This window comes from Plenodomus lingam (assembly GCF_022343315.1).
Source record: "Plenodomus lingam strain CAN1 chromosome Unknown contig_8, whole genome shotgun sequence".
Lineage (NCBI taxonomy): Eukaryota > Fungi > Ascomycota > Dothideomycetes > Pleosporales > Leptosphaeriaceae > Plenodomus > Plenodomus lingam.
In genome coordinates this window covers 1,208,713-1,222,965 of record NW_027093972.1, presented here as the reverse complement: position 1 = coordinate 1,222,965, position 14,253 = coordinate 1,208,713, and the positions used below count along the sequence as shown (strand labels likewise).

Here is a 14,253-nt window from a genome sequence, read left to right as displayed (position 1 = left end):
TAATCATGGCTACACGCACATCCAGCCCACAAATGCCTTGTCGATCACATGTGGGGTCCGCTTGGATCGCTACGGTCTCATACAAGTACCATATATATTATCGGCGTACTTTGTCCACAGCACAAACATTCACCTACAATGCCCGAGGCCAAGCTACCTCCATCCACAGACAGAAGAAAAAAAAGCGAATCAACATGAGCGAATGAAACCCAGCCAATCCATCAGCCCATGAAAAGCATCCAGGAGGATCATCAAGCTCAATTGTCTCCACACACTATATACCGGGTTGCGGAATCGTATCAGGTTAGGGCTGACTCGGTGGTGGCGGGGCGCGGCGGGAGAGGAGGCGTCTTGCAGAGTTGGAACTCCATATTCCAAAGACCGAGTAGTAATCTAGTTCTCCATCTTTGTTAAACAGAGCTGTACATAGTTCTGATAGTGATTGTTGATGGCTACCCGAGCCATCTTCAGGCACCAGTACCAAGTACAAAACTTCAGAGGCACATATTTGTAGAGAAAATTCAGTCACAAGAGATTAGGCATAACATTATTGTTTGCGAGAAGAATGATTTTATGATTCTAGGTGGTAGTGACTGATAGCCACTATGACGGGACACTTTGCATCCAATTTACCCATCGTGTTCCGTTCAGTTATGTGGCATCAAGCATAGCGTCCGTTACATCTTGACAAATGGCAATAGTAACCCATCTCGAATGCCGAACATCTTTCAGAATGGTCAAAGCCACATCCTACCCGGTGAAGCCCAAGGCATCAAGCTCCTTCTTAATCTGATGCTCAGTGCCAATCTTCTTAATCTGAGTGTCTTCCAGCTTCTCGCCGCCAGCTTGCCTCATCTTGAGCTCCTCAATGGCACGCATCTTCTTAAGTAGACCACGGATCTTCTTGTCATGAGGATTGCCATCGCCGGGGCTGGTGACTGTAAGATCAGGCGTAGGGCCCTGGTTTTCCGTTTGTAGAGCCGGGGGACCCTGACCATGCTGGCCAGACCTCGCTCGTTCGTGATGCTGCTGACCAAGATTCTGTCGGTGGCCCCCATCCTGTCTAGGTCCAGACTGGCGGTTCGGGCTATTACCGTAGCCGCGCTGGTGACTAGCGCTCCTCACGTGCTGTTGTCCATACCCGTCGGCCCCACTCTTGCTACGGCTCCGCTGCTGGCCACGCTCATTGCGACGCTCTGGGCTTCTGCCAGATGTGGGTGCGTTGGCGCCATCAGCAGTAAGGCCAGCGGCCTTGTCAGCGGCCTCGCGTGCTTTCTTTGCCTCCCGCTTCTTCTTGTTCTTCAAAGCTGCCTTTGACAATTCACCATCACCATCTACGGCACCCGTTAGGCTGACACCACCACCAGGGGCTGCGCCAGGTGGGAGGGCTTCCACAGGCTCCGCGCCTGGCACTTCGCGACGACGTGGCTTTCCAAATCCATTCGCAAAGCCGACGTTGGTGGAAGATATACCTGTGTTGGTATAGGCCGCACCTCCCTCATCCTCCCGCTTGAAGAGCAAAGGAGTGCTTGTTCCACGCGCACCTGGAGGACGGTAGGCTCCGGCCGGTTTTGCCGGTGTCTTCTGCGTGCTCAAGAACTTGGACGCCGATGGATGGGGAGTTGGCACCTTGGTCAGAGGACTATCCAAGGGGTGTGTTGATGTAGGCTGTGGCCGCCAGGTGACATGGTACAATTCAGTCATCTCCTCGTGGTACATCAGACCGCCGCTAACGTGGTAGATGCGAACTCCGTTGTCCACACGAAGACGTGGGCTAGTAATGGCCGTAAGAATATGCTGGCCATCCGGGCTCCACTCGCAGTAGGTGCAGTTGGAAGCCTTGATGGTGCACACCTTGGCAAAGTTCTTTTCAAGATCGTAAATGTCCATGTCGCCAGCCAGATTACCGAATCCAGCGACGATGACGAAGCGTCCGTGGGGCGAGAAAATGATGGTGTTGCGCGGGCCCAGATCAAAGCTGTGTTGAGGAACGGCGCGCTGATTAAAAATGGTGGTTTTTGCGGGCATGTATCCATAGGTAACGCCAAACTCTTTCGAGTTGGGTGACCAGGAGACGTCGTGTATGGGCCCCTCCTTGTCAAGCTGGATACGCGAATCGAAGGAGCCATTGGCACTGAGAATGTACATGTTCGTCTCGCCATAGTAGCTCTTGTTCGACTTGTCCACCTCTGTTTGGGCCAAAACCAGCAAGCTGGTACCCAGCTCGTTCCACTTCAATTGGACTTTGTCACCCTTGAAGAAAGTCTTCTGCGATACGGGTTGGGTAAATTGGGGGACTTGGAAGACCTTGACCGCAGCGGGCATACCCTGGTGATGATCAGCGCGGGCTTTCTACGTCCAGAAACTATCTTGTATTACCTTGCGCTCCGGCACAAAAACGGCAACTGAATGGTTCTTGCCGGGCGACACGGCGAAGTCGGTCACGCCCTCGACGCGAAGCCTGTTCCAAGGGTTGCGGAGATCATCCGACTGGTAGAATTGCACCTCGTTTGTTACGACGCGTGCGCAAAACTTCTCGTCGGATGTGTACTGCAAGTTCCAACCTGTCTGATTTCGCTGCACGTACTCGCCAACCACTGCTCGTGAGCCATCATCCTCGGCTTCTTCTGAGACGGTTCTCCAGACCTTGAGGTTCTTTGCTGCGTTGCCGTCGTCATCCTTTGAGGGGCGCTGCCAAGTTATGAGGAAAGTCCCTAGCGGCGAAAATCCAAGCTCGAAGACGTTTGCCAGGGGAAGAGTGGTTATGACGTGGCCAGCCGAGGCATCGACTACTGAGACTCTGCAGAGAGAAGTGTCAACACTACGTACTGTATTTTGTGGGGGTCAAAGGAAGATACCTACTGTTCAGGCGATGCCCATGCAAAGTATTTGCTGTCAGGCGAGTAGCAGCAGCAGCGAAGGTTGCCTTCGGGCCTGGTCGAGCATTAGCCATGGCAATATTACACATTGTGCAGCGACGAGTAGTACTTGACAAAGCCAGGCAAGGGCTCGTAGACTGGGGCCGCATTGAAGAGCCCGATGCCCTTGGAGGTGCGATCTGCACATTTTGTCAGTCCTGGGTTCAGGCGGCTCCAAACTTGGCTGCTCGCTAAGGCTATACGGACAGGCCAGCTGTGTAGGAACGGCCATGACTAGTCAAAGTCACAGAAATTCTGTTACAAGATGGACGTGGGCAAGGATGCTGGTGGTCGCGAGTCTGGCTCAAGGTGCCGAGTGGTGCGCGTGGCTGGCGGTGTATAGTTGAGAGGCTAAGACGGTATTCACAGGAACACGTCCTGTAGGTGCGGGTACCGGTAGGGTCAGATTGGTGACGTCTTTTTGCGCGGTCGAAAAGGGGCCAAGGGGCAGACTGTAGGGCGCACGCAGCGGCAACGGGGAGAAAGGAGAAAAGAGGGAGAGGGAGAGAGGGCGGAGGGAACACGGGTCAGGGAATTGAAGGGTAGCCGTGTGACGTGGGCAGCAGCGTGAACCAGACTCACTCTGTTGTTGGAGAGAAAACCGTGGGCCTGCGCTAGTCATCGGGGAAAGGAAAATGCGGGCCCGGCCGTTGCTTGGTCGAAGATACCGACGGTACTGATTGCATGTACCTCGCACAGTCAGCAAGCGCATCACTGTGCCAGAACTTGGAATCTACAGTACATGGTACGATGATGGTAATAAATCCATTTCTCATTCCTCTGACGCCCATGAGTATTACGAGGTTTCTATAATGCCTTTGTTACGCAGTCCTCCTTGGGCTGCTCGTCGACCGTGCTGCCAGGCCGAGTCTGAACTGGCTTGTCACATGTCACGCGGCCACCAAACACAGCCAATGATAGTCTACAGATATAGAGGGAATGAATGGATATACTACTGTACAATAACTCTTTGATGATGCCCGAATTTCAATCCGAAATGGCAGACAATGAACCCATTGACATCTAGAAGACTCATCACGAAGGTTCTAGATACCGATCATGTGCAACCAAGTACCGGTACCGTACCATAGGTAGTCCCGTACTCGTGCCTACCGGTACAACCAGTGCGCTGACGTTATCGGTACCGAGGTGTGAACCAGATTGTCCTTTATCTTAGCGCGTCCCTCACACCCACACACCCCCACACACACACACACCCCCACACACACACACACACATACCTACACACAGTAGCTTCCCAGCTCAAGCTACTCTACTGTACTCTACCTGTGACCGACAATCAATCATCGCCCTCGTGCAAGCCAGTACCGGTACGCAGGACTCCACAGTACGAGTTTGTCCTGCCACCAAGATGCCGACCTCGATGCCTAGTCCGTCCATTCGCATCCCAATTGAGCTCCTCACTCCCACCGCCTTCAATCAATTCGGTACTGTGATTGAGAACCCTGCTACCTCTCCATCCTCCAAACTACCCATTCCCCACCGCATACCACCTCCAGATGCAGTGCACGCAAACCAGGGTTCTGCGACAAAGTATCTCCATGTCGCCCACATGTCAAATCTCTACAGTCTTGCGCCGAGCAAGAAACCTGCCAGACCAGTCATGAACATGTTTGTCTGTTCGCCGCGCAGTCTGCGACCACATGAGCCGAGTATGAGCATGCCCAGCAGTTGGGGCGATCTCGACTTCGACGACGAAGACGACGGCAACGGAAACTTCCACAAGCAACTGTTGGACATCACCATACTGGAAAGACATCCATTTACCACACAAACATTCATCCCCATGGGCCTTTCGCAGCATGAAAAGCACACCCAATACCTGGTTATTGTGGCACCAACGTTGCCTGCCAGTGCATCCAAAAGACATACCGGGCGACCACCACCATACCCTACCCCCAAGCTACAAAGAAGCACGAGCATCAAAGACATCTTTGCCAGGGCCAGACCACGGCCTTACTCTGTGACCGTTGATCCCTCGCCTAGCCAATTCTCAAGGCTACACCCCTCAGCACGTCCAAAAGGCCCAGGCCTACCAGACTTGAAGAATCTACGCGCATTCGTAGCGAGCGGAACTCAGGCCGTCACGTACGGGCCAGGCACTTGGCATGCTCCCATGATTGTTATAGGGGATCGACCAATTGATTTTGTTGTCGTACAATATGCAAACGACGTTGGTATTGAAGACTGCCAGGAAATTGTCTTGAAGGCAGACAACGCCTCCGCAGAGGGCGTGGTTGTCATGGTGGACACCGACTCTGCAGGATCGGTGCAAGTCAAGGCAGGTGTCGGTTCGGTCAAGGCAAAACTCTAATCCATGAATCAACCAAACTCCTGCCAACCTCACACAGGCTAGCAACGGTCATGCTTAGCAGGCCCAGCGATCACTTGTGTGGGGTTATTCCCTGAACGGCTGGCCTTGTCTTCATTGACTGTCCAAGATATGCGCTGTACATGTTCTGGCATGGCTTTCAGAGACAAGTCTTCGAATCTTCCAATCAACGATGTGCGATCGTCACTGGTCCAAATTACGTTGCATAACATCACTCCCTTCATCACACCTGTAGCCAACGCGCAAGTCAGTTTGCTTCTGCAGTCGGCCTATAAGCTTCCACTTTTGCCTGTAAAATGCTTACTCTTAGGAGACATTTTAATCACCGGCAGCAGAACTCACATCCCAGTGCTCTCACATGCATGTGCCATACCGATGATAACCCGCCTTTAGCCTTCTCTTTCACTGCAAGATCGTCCTGCACATCTCACCTTCAGCATTGCTCATGCGTTATAGTTTAGTCGACCCAGAACCTCCTTACCGCAAAAATGGTGGAACAAGTAGACTTGGTGATCATAGGCGCAGGCATTTATGGCCTGACAAGCGCATCCACATATCATCGTCTCCATCCATCATCTTCTATACTCATTGTTGATTCTGCACCAGGAGTTGGTGGACCATGGGCATCACATCGCATCTTCCCAGGTCTCAAGACGAACAATCTGTGGTCAATGTACGAACATCCGGACTTTCCTATGGACCAAGACAGATTCGGCCTCAAGAAAGGGGATCATGTGCCTGCTAACATTATGCTGGAGTACATTGAGGCGCTTGCAGAATGGAGTGGAGTGGACAAGTTTGTGCGATTGAATACCAAGGTCGATGTCATCGAAAAGACAAGAGAGGAATGGGTGCTGCAATGTACCATGCACCTGAAAGCTGAGCAAATGCATTTTATACGAACGAAGAAGCTCATCGTGGCGGCTGGCAATACCAATAAGCCGCACATGCCGCAGTTTCCAAGATCGCCCGACTTCAAGTCGCTGGTCGTCCATTCGAAGGACTTTCCAATTCACTATGAGCAAATTGCTAGATCCAGCACGCACACCGTTGTTGTAGGAAGTGGCAAGTCAGCCTGGGACGTCTCTTATGCTTGCGCTACACAACAAGACTCCACCGTTACGATGCTTATACGCTCCTCTGGCAACGGACCAAACTGGATGACTCCATCGCACGTCACTCCCTTTTCTATCTGGATCGAAAAGCTAGTCTTCACACGGGTTATTGGCTTCATGTCGCCCTGTCCGTGGGCGGAAACGTCTGGCATTGAAGGATGGCTTCGCTCATTCTTACAAGGTACCTGGCTCGGTCGCAAAGTCACAGCCACTTTTTGGAATTTCCTAGGTAAAGACATCATTTCGCTCAACAAGCTCGATAGGCATGACGAGACAAAGAAATTGAGACCCTGGAGAGGTGGCTTCGATATCGGCAACTGTCTCGGTATTCACAACTACCCCACAAACTTCTTCGACCTCGTGCGCGAGGGACGTATCAAAGTTCTATTCGACGAAATCAGGAGCTTTGGTAAAGATCGCGAGATCCGCCTCAAGAGCGGAGACACACTACAGGCCGACGCAGTAGTCTGCGCAACAGGCTGGCACATGAACAACGCCATTACCTTTCACCCCTCAAATCTAGCATCCCAACTCGGCCTCCCCTCCCGCCATCCCACCCCCTCAGACCAAGCCTTGATCCAAGACTCCGAGACCTCCCTATTCACCCAATACCCATATCTTAAAACCCGCGACACAAGCCGCCTACACCACCCCAACCCTTCTCTCCGCTACACCCAGAATCTCAACCCAAACCTCCAACCATACCGCCTCCACCGCTTCATCGTACCCCCACACACCCTGCACGACCGTAACATCGCCTTCGCAGGCGCCCTCCACGCCATTCAAAACTTTCCCTGCGCATACATCCAATCCCTCTGGATCACCGCCTATCTCGACGGCACTCTGCGCCTTCCCATCGCAACGCACGACCAGATCCGCGCAGAAACGTACCGGCACACGCAGTACTGCGTCGTCAGCGGCCCGACGGGGATAGGCGCCATGATGCCGGATTTGGTGTTTGATACCCTGCCTTATTTTGATGTCTTGTTGCGGGATTTGGAGCTCGAGTGGAAGAGGAGGGGTGGGTGGTTGGGGCTTGGGGAGTGGGTTGGGAGTTATCGGACGTGTGATTATGGGGGCTTGGTTGGGGAGTGGGAGGGGCGGGGGCGGGGAGAGGGGAAGAAGGGTGTGTGAAATTGATTGTGACTGTGATTTGTGTCTTTTGAGTCTGGGATGGAAGGGGGGGTTTGAGAATGTGTATTGCGTCATCTAAGAGGGGATTTCCAGCATGAAACATGTTAGTGCTTCGACATTTCGGTTTGCGGGATCCTACAGTACGATGTGTGTACATACTGGATTCATGACCGAAACTGTCATAGAGTAATGGTATTCTCTCTATTTATTGCGAAAACACCGTATTCCATACCGACAGAGTCTTTCAAGTGCAAACAAGGTCTAAAGTACTACAACCAGATCCTGTAACCACACACAGCGAGACCCAGGCAGCGCGGCTCTCTACGTTCGTGTCGCGTGTCCATGCCCACACCAACAGATTCAGCGGGTTCTTGGCGTGCTGGATGGTGCTGTAGGTGGTAGGTGGTAGGGGGGGAAAGGGGGATGTGGTGATGTGGAAGATGCTGAGGGGGGTTTCGTGGCGTGGTAGGGAGATGTTTTGGGGGGGATAGTGACAGAGGAGGGGGATTGGAGTATGCGTATCACACCCGCGAATGGAGTTTGTTAGCGAGGGTTGTTGGGAAGGGGTTTGTATTGGCAGGATAAAGCGCTTGAAAATGGGTGTCATCAGTATGACGGTGTTGAAGCGTTTTGGGTTGAGGAGAACATGTCGTTGGATCTGAGATCTGGGTGGATGTGGATGTGGATGTGGGTTGCTGGTGGACGAGCCACGTAATGTTGCGAAAATGATGTGTCCATTTTAACATCTTCCGATATATCGGGAGCGATGGACATTTGGGGTGTGTATGAGCAAGGGAGTGGAGATGGGGATTGGGAAAGACATGTACCAGGGGGATCAAGTAGATGATTATATAATGATGTTTGGATTACCATGGTCATCACGTCATTACTTTGTAAACCAGAAAAAGCGCCCCAGCAGCTTTGAGCGTGGTACCGGTACGCCTAGCAGGCACGAAGGCTGCGAGAATCCTAGTGGGAGGCATGGCCGCCCTTGACACCAAGTTCATGGGCAAGTTCACTTCCCTTTTTGAATGTGCCGTCGGGGTTGCGGCCGCTGTCCTCTGCGCCTGTGGTTGCGTGGCCATCGTGCGTTGAATGACCGCCTTGGGAACCTAGTTCCTTGGCTACATTGGAACCCTTGGTGAAGGTGCCGTCGGGATTGCGGCCAGGCTGGCCAGAGGAGCCGTCAGTGTTGGAGGAGCCGTGGGAGGCGTGGCCGCCCTGAGCACCGAGTTCGCTGGCAAGCTCAGAGCCCTTTTTAAAGGTGCCGTCGGGATTGCGGTCGGCGGTGCCGGTAGACGACTGAGACAGATGATTAGATGATTTTACGTACACAGGTGAGATGCCCAGTATGTTTGGAGATTGAACCTACAGTGTTGCTGTGGCCGCCGTGGCCGCCGTGGGAGGCATGACCACCTTTTGCGGCGATTTCTTTGAGTTCGTCTTTGGGGAGGTTGGCGAAGTTGTGGGGGTTGGAGGAAGTCATGGTTGGAGATTTGGTTCGAGGGGTTGGGTTGAGCTTGAGCTTGAGCTTGATTGAAGTGTAGTGTAGGTGGAGGAGGGCAAGATACGGCAATGGAAGTTGAGTTGATCAGGAAGAAGTAGAAGTAGAAGTATGATGAATCCGTCCCTCACCTTGTTTATACCCCTCCCCTCTCACCCAAAACCGCGTCCCCGCATCCTCGTTTGCTCAAGCAAAACTAGGCAAACAACACCCACGTCACAATCGCTTCACGCAAGCTCGGCATGCAAGCTTTTACACGTCTGGCAACTTGTGCAAGGCAGAACAAGGGTCAGTCTTTGTAGAGTAGTATGCTCATCCCATTTGCTCTAGGAAATAGGTCATCGTTGCGTTCTGCCGTGCCAGCCGGTAAGACATCCTTGTTCTGTGCCTGGCAAGGAAATACTGCCCCAGCTGACTGTGTCAAGTGTTTAAGGTGGCCGGTGATGTCATTGTAGATCGTCCGGGTGGAGTGGAACGCGGTGCGCGCTATCACGTGAGAGGGCGGGATGTTGCAGCCAATAGGAGGCCTGCCCGGCTGAAAGCGAGATGTCGTCGCGACGCTGAGACGTCACGTCACAGCGCGGTTGGTGGCCCGGGGCTGGGCAAATGGGCGTGAACCGTGGACCGTGAACCGTGAACCGTGAACGTCCATGTCAGTGAATAATGAGTCGTCATTGTCATCCTCTTCTATACCAATCTTGCAACCCTATCCTGAAAACGTGTCAGATCAATTGCAATTTCCGGGTAAACCTCGAAACGAAACAAACATGTCAGTCAAGCGCAAAGCCGCGGCCGCCGCAATCGACGCGTCCAAGAAGCCCAAAGTGAACAGCAGCATCACTGCCTTCTTCGGCGCGCCCAAACCCTCGCCCAATGCCTCTGCCAAATCCGGCCCAGCTGCGAAATTCAACAAGGACGCGTGGGTCGCGGGTCTCGACGCCGAGCAGAAAGAATTGCTGCAATTAGAGCTCGACACGCTGCATGAGAGCTGGCTGCCGCACCTCAAGGATGTCCTCGTCAATCCGCAGTTTCTCGAACTCAAGAGGTTTCTGAAGAAGGAGTTGAGTAGTGGGAAGATTGTGTATCCGCCCATGGAAGATGTATACTCTTGGTGCGACTCTCTGGAGTTACCTGATGACGATGACGATGTGACATAGGCTAATGGTGTGATGGTAGGTCCAGACACACGCCCCTCAACACCGTCAAAGTCGTTATTACAGGCCAAGATCCCTACCACGGCCCCCGACAAGCACACGGTCTCTGCTTCTCCATTCGCCCACCTACACCTGCGCCCCCTTCCCTCCAAAACATATACAAGGCGCTCAAGAAGGACTATCCCGACTACCAACCTCCTCCCAACAAGAGTGGACTCCTGACCCCATGGGCCGAGCGCGGTGTTCTCTTGTTGAACACATGTCTGACAGTTCGCAAGGGCGAGGCAAACTCGCACGCTGGAAAGGGGTGGGAGCTACTTACCCAAAAGGTCATTGACACCGTCGTCAGGGTGCGAACAAACGGTGTCGTATTTCTTGCCTGGGGTACGCCGGCGCAGAAGCGGACGGCCGGCATACCCGTGGACAAGCATTTGATTCTGAAGAGTGTGCATCCTAGTCCGCTGAGTGCTGCGAGGGGATTTGTACGTCACTCGCGTCTGCTTTGCATGTTTGATAGCTGACAACAGGACCAGTTTGACTGCCACCACTTTACAAAGTGCAATGAGTGGCTTGTCCAGCGCTACGGCAAGGACGGTGGTATCGACTGGAATCTCAATGTCGAGGGGCCCGCGAATTCAACCGAGGACAAGAAGGTAGCGCAGCCCGTAGCACCAGTAGCAAAACCTGCACAGCCTGCAGCAAAACCCAAGAAGCCAATTGCAGATGATGAGGTTGATCCGGATCTCGAGCTCTCAGATGTCGAGTTTTCGGATGACGAAGGTGCAAAGGAGAATACTACACCCAAGAGTGCCGAGGCGAAGAGCGAGGCGGATTTGGTAGCGAACGAGGGTGAGACGGCCGAGGCGAAGATTGACGAGGAGGCAGTGGCAAAGGAAGATGCAGTCGTGGGAGCAAAAGAGGACGAGAAAACAGAGTCAAAAGCTGACGAAGGATCAGAGTCCAAAATGGACGAAAAGCCTGACCTCTAATTCCCTTGCTCTTTTTTTACCTTTTCATAGGCGTGGCGTGTACATGCATGTGGGATAACACACCAATCCTTCACAATCCCCGGCTTTAATAATCACAACACCATACCTTTCCACCTTTCCCCCTCCCTTTAATCCCTCCCTCCAAAAAAAAAGAATAATCACCCCTCAAAAAGCCCCCACTCCCTAATCTCAAAGCTCTCCAACACCCTCTCCCTCACCACCCGACTCTCCCGCATCAACGCCGTCTCCGCGCCCTCGCGCTCTGGCTTCTCGTACTCGCCTGCGTAGTGCGGGATGTTGATGGTGACCATGATGTCCGTGGCTTGCTCCTTGAGGCGGAGGAGGAGGAGGTGGATGTAGGTGAAATCGGGGACTTTGCGGCGTGGGTTGGGGTTGGGGGGTTGGGGGGTTTGGAGGAAGGTTAGGGTGTGGATGGGGTGGTTGCTGGGGGTGTGTTGTTAGTTTTGTGATGGGGGGGTTGGTTTGGGGGGAGGCGTTTGGGGGGAGGGGTTGTGTGGATAGGGGAGGAAGGGAAGGGGGAGGGAGGGGTGGATGGATGGGTGTAGTAATCGCTCAAGTGCACATATGCAAGCAGTACCCCCCATTCCCATCCCCATAAACCCCCAACTCCCAACTCCCCCCAACAACCACAAGAAAACACCCCCAAAGACGTAAAAAGACAAGAAAAAAAAATCGACTCACGGCATCCCCCTCATCCCCTCGACCCTCTGCTCCAAAACCGTAGTCGCATCCCCCGTCCCCTCCACCACCTCTCCAAAATGAAACTGCAGTGCCGCCTCGTCACTCCCTTGCTCTACATACTCGAGGATCTCGACGACGATGCTGGCGTAGCCCGCGGCGTCGAGGTAGACTTCTTGGTGGTCGGGGATTTGGCGGATTTGGCTGTGTGTGGGGGGATTTGGGTTGGCATTGTATTTGTTGTGTTTTGTTTGTTGGGGGTTGGGGTTGGAGGATTGGAGGGATGGAGATGTAGTGGCGCGGGGGGTTGTGGACTTACGAGGCGTCGGCAAAGGTCGAGGGGATGTCGAGGGTTATGGCACCGCCGTAGAGGGGCGTGTTTGTGAAGGACATGGATGGCGGGGAGGATTCGGGATTGTTCTGCATGGTTTGTGTTGGGTTGGATTGGGTTGTTACGGGGAGGGCATGGTGTGGTGTGGGTTCATGAGTTGGTGGCTTTCTTGGGGAAGGGGGAAGGGGATTAGGTAGGTAGGTAGCTGGAGGTTAGGTAGCTGGAGGTTAGGTAGCTGGAGGTTAGGTAGCTGGAGGTTAGGTAGCTGGAGGTTAGGTAGCATGGGTAGCCATCAGACAGCTTCAGGCGTCCGAAAATGTCGAAGCCTGGGGTTGCAGCGCAATGAAGTGGGGTTTTGGTTGGATGTGATGGATGCGTCACTTTGGTTATTATTTCATTGGCTTATTTTAGTGTTTAATCGGGTTTGTTGATGCAACCTACGCGTGTTGCTGCTAGTGCATTCAATGGATGTCGTCGTGATGGTCTTCACAAGTGATGCATGCAGGCCGTGATCACATGGAGCGAAAACAGAACGATGGATCTTGCCATGGTCGTCAAGTGGATGGGGGTATCATTTTTGCACTTTTGTGCCTTTCTATATGCAAACCAATTTTGAACGCCGTAGAATGCTTATGCCTTGGGTATGCTTCCTCTCCGATCCTCCCACCTTGCGCCTGTTTTCTAGCCAGCCTCCCAAAAATGCTATAGCTCTCCCCGACTGCTGGCCAACTATCCGCATCTACATCATGGCCATGTCCCCTCTTGGGTCGTGCGCTGATATCAGATTCGGCTACCAGTCTCCCAAGTGGCTGCTGCGATGTTGTCGACTTCCATCGAGGTGGTGGTGCGCTTTCCGTTGTCGGTGGTGAGGCCTATGGCAGCCTCTGCTTCCTTCTGGGAATAGGGCGCATCGCGCAGGGCCTTTACTCTACATGATTCTTGTCAGCTCCCCATTTTCCAATGGCTGCGAGACTGGCGACCACCTACCTCCGCTTGTGCACCTTGCCTTTTTGATGTGCGACAAAGTTGGCTTCACTCTCAAAAAACTTTGCGCATTCCTTGCAGTAGTGCTGGCCCAGGCCAGGCAGATCCTCTACGGGCTTTGCATGCTTGAATTCTGCCAGATGCTTCTCGTCGCGCAGGTCGGCATGGATCTGATCGAGGTCGCGGGTATGGCGACGCGTCTTCTTCTTACTGTCTTGTCCTCGAATGGCAGGCATGGTGGTTGGTGGGAGGGGTGTGGGGGGGGGGAGGGTGGCTGAGGGGCTGAAGAGCAGTCCAGAAGTATCCGCGGCCGTCGGGTATACTGCGCAGAATAGTGTTGAATACTCTGCGGGTGCAAGGCAAAGCTCGAGTGGAGACGATTTCACGAGCATTTTTGCGAACTTGCAGACCTGCAGACCTGGCACGGGCCACGAGCACGTCTCCAGGTCCAGCAGAGATTTTCCAGCCATCCCAATCTAGAAGCGGACGAAGCCAAAATTCCGCTGACCTGCAGACTCCTGGCTGACGTAGCACCTGCTTTTCCGAGCGCAGACAGTCCCGCCCGGCCCGGACATGTGCATGGCATGGTGGCTGCTGAAAGAGACTATACCGTGTCGAAGTGATTGTGTTGTGTGTGCAGACAGATCCCTATGTCCCAGGTACATACTACCCGCGGCTGTGTGTTGTGTGTGTGTGTGTGTGTGTGTGTGTGGGTGGGTGGGTGTGTGCTCTTATCGCATAGCCGCCAATCAGTCAGGCGGGAGCGCCACCAAAAGAAGCGCAGCGCACAGTGCACGGCGGGGTAAATCGTGAACCTGTGTCTGTGTGCGTATGTCTCTCTCTCTGTGCGTATGGATGTGTGTGTGTGTGTGTGTGAACGTTATGACCGTGCGTGACGTCAAAAACAACACTGGTAAGCCTCCTTCCCCCCCAGCTGTACTTGTACAATAGAGAAATCACGATTCAATCATTGCAGACCTTTGACTTGTAGTAGTAGTAGTAGTAGTAGTAGTAGTCCTCCACACAAACACAGCTCCCGCGCTCTTCTTCCAGCCTCCCAATCCTCCATTTC

General features: G+C 53.4%; 7 protein-coding genes across 7 annotated transcripts; 3 read left to right on the top strand and 4 right to left on the bottom strand.

The window, feature by feature from the left end:
• Positions 1–525: 525 nt before the first annotated feature.
• Positions 526–3,582, bottom strand: IAQ61_010480 (uncharacterized protein). Its single transcript, XM_066098799.1, has 5 exons — positions 3,126–3,582; positions 2,989–3,058; positions 2,863–2,934; positions 2,380–2,800; positions 526–2,328 (listed from the first exon to the last, which is right to left on the bottom strand). The coding sequence occupies exons 1-5, from the start codon at positions 3,148–3,150 to the stop codon at positions 751–753; spliced, it is 2,166 nt and encodes a 721-aa protein (XP_065951344.1). The 5' UTR covers positions 3,151–3,582; the 3' UTR covers positions 526–750.
• A 708-nt stretch (positions 3,583–4,290) lies between these two features.
• On the top strand, positions 4,291–5,253 carry IAQ61_010479 (uncharacterized protein; the record flags this gene model as incomplete). Its single annotated transcript, XM_003841812.2, has 1 exon — positions 4,291–5,253. One exon carries the CDS (start codon positions 4,291–4,293, stop codon positions 5,251–5,253), a length of 963 nt encoding a protein of 320 aa, XP_003841860.2.
• A 506-nt stretch (positions 5,254–5,759) lies between these two features.
• IAQ61_010478 (uncharacterized protein) lies at positions 5,760–7,520 on the top strand (the record flags this gene model as incomplete). Its single annotated transcript, XM_003841811.1, has 1 exon — positions 5,760–7,520. The coding sequence occupies one exon, from the start codon at positions 5,760–5,762 to the stop codon at positions 7,518–7,520; it is 1,761 nt and encodes a 586-aa protein (XP_003841859.1).
• Positions 7,521–8,239: 719 nt separating this feature from the next.
• On the bottom strand, positions 8,240–9,194 carry IAQ61_010477 (uncharacterized protein). Its single transcript, XM_003841810.2, has 2 exons — positions 8,893–9,194; positions 8,240–8,822 (listed from the first exon to the last, which is right to left on the bottom strand). The coding sequence occupies exons 1-2, from the start codon at positions 9,004–9,006 to the stop codon at positions 8,490–8,492; spliced, it is 447 nt and encodes a 148-aa protein (XP_003841858.1). The 5' UTR covers positions 9,007–9,194; the 3' UTR covers positions 8,240–8,489.
• A 597-nt stretch (positions 9,195–9,791) lies between these two features.
• On the top strand, positions 9,792–11,167 carry IAQ61_010476 (uncharacterized protein; the record flags this gene model as incomplete). Its single annotated transcript, XM_003841809.1, has 3 exons — positions 9,792–10,135; positions 10,201–10,660; positions 10,712–11,167. The coding sequence occupies 3 exons, from the start codon at positions 9,792–9,794 to the stop codon at positions 11,165–11,167; spliced, it is 1,260 nt and encodes a 419-aa protein (XP_003841857.1).
• Positions 11,168–11,325: 158 nt separating this feature from the next.
• Positions 11,326–12,286, bottom strand: IAQ61_010475 (uncharacterized protein; the record flags this gene model as incomplete). The annotated part of the gene is made up of 3 exons (XM_003841807.2): positions 11,326–11,611; positions 11,870–12,070; positions 12,186–12,286. Coding segments are annotated over 3 exons (588 nt in total), but the record flags the coding sequence as incomplete, so codon positions are not given.
• A 450-nt stretch (positions 12,287–12,736) lies between these two features.
• Positions 12,737–14,228, bottom strand: IAQ61_010474 (uncharacterized protein). Its single transcript, XM_003841806.2, has 2 exons — positions 13,185–14,228; positions 12,737–13,125 (listed from the first exon to the last, which is right to left on the bottom strand). The coding sequence occupies exons 1-2, from the start codon at positions 13,649–13,651 to the stop codon at positions 12,978–12,980; spliced, it is 615 nt and encodes a 204-aa protein (XP_003841854.2). The 5' UTR covers positions 13,652–14,228; the 3' UTR covers positions 12,737–12,977.
• Positions 14,229–14,253: the final 25 nt, after the last annotated feature.

What these genes read in the sequence shown, in the direction of transcription:
- IAQ61_010480 (XM_066098799.1), bottom strand. Translation starts at nt 3,150, where the DNA reads ATGGCCGTTCCTACACAGCTGGCCT. An exon ending in CCCTTGCCTGGCTTTGTCAA is followed by an intron (nt 2,935 to 2,988) that starts GTACTACTCGTC and finishes ATGCTCGACCAG; the next exon opens with GCCCGAAGGCAACCTTCGCT. An exon ending in GCATGGGCATCGCCTGAACA is followed by an intron (nt 2,801 to 2,862) that starts GTAGGTATCTTC and finishes TTCTCTCTGCAG; the next exon opens with AGTCTCAGTAGTCGATGCCT.
- IAQ61_010477 (XM_003841810.2), bottom strand. Translation starts at nt 9,006, where the DNA reads ATGACTTCCTCCAACCCCCACAACTTCGCCAACCTCCCCAAAGACGAA. An exon ending in ACGGCGGCCACAGCAACACT is followed by an intron (nt 8,823 to 8,892) that starts GTAGGTTCAATC and finishes CATCTGTCTCAG; the next exon opens with TCGTCTACCGGCACCGCCGA.
- IAQ61_010474 (XM_003841806.2), bottom strand. Translation starts at nt 13,651, where the DNA reads ATGGCTGGAAAATCTCTGCTGGACCTGGAGACGTGCTCGTGGCCCGTG. An exon ending in GGCAAGGTGCACAAGCGGAG is followed by an intron (nt 13,126 to 13,184) that starts GTAGGTGGTCGC and finishes AGAATCATGTAG; the next exon opens with AGTAAAGGCCCTGCGCGATG.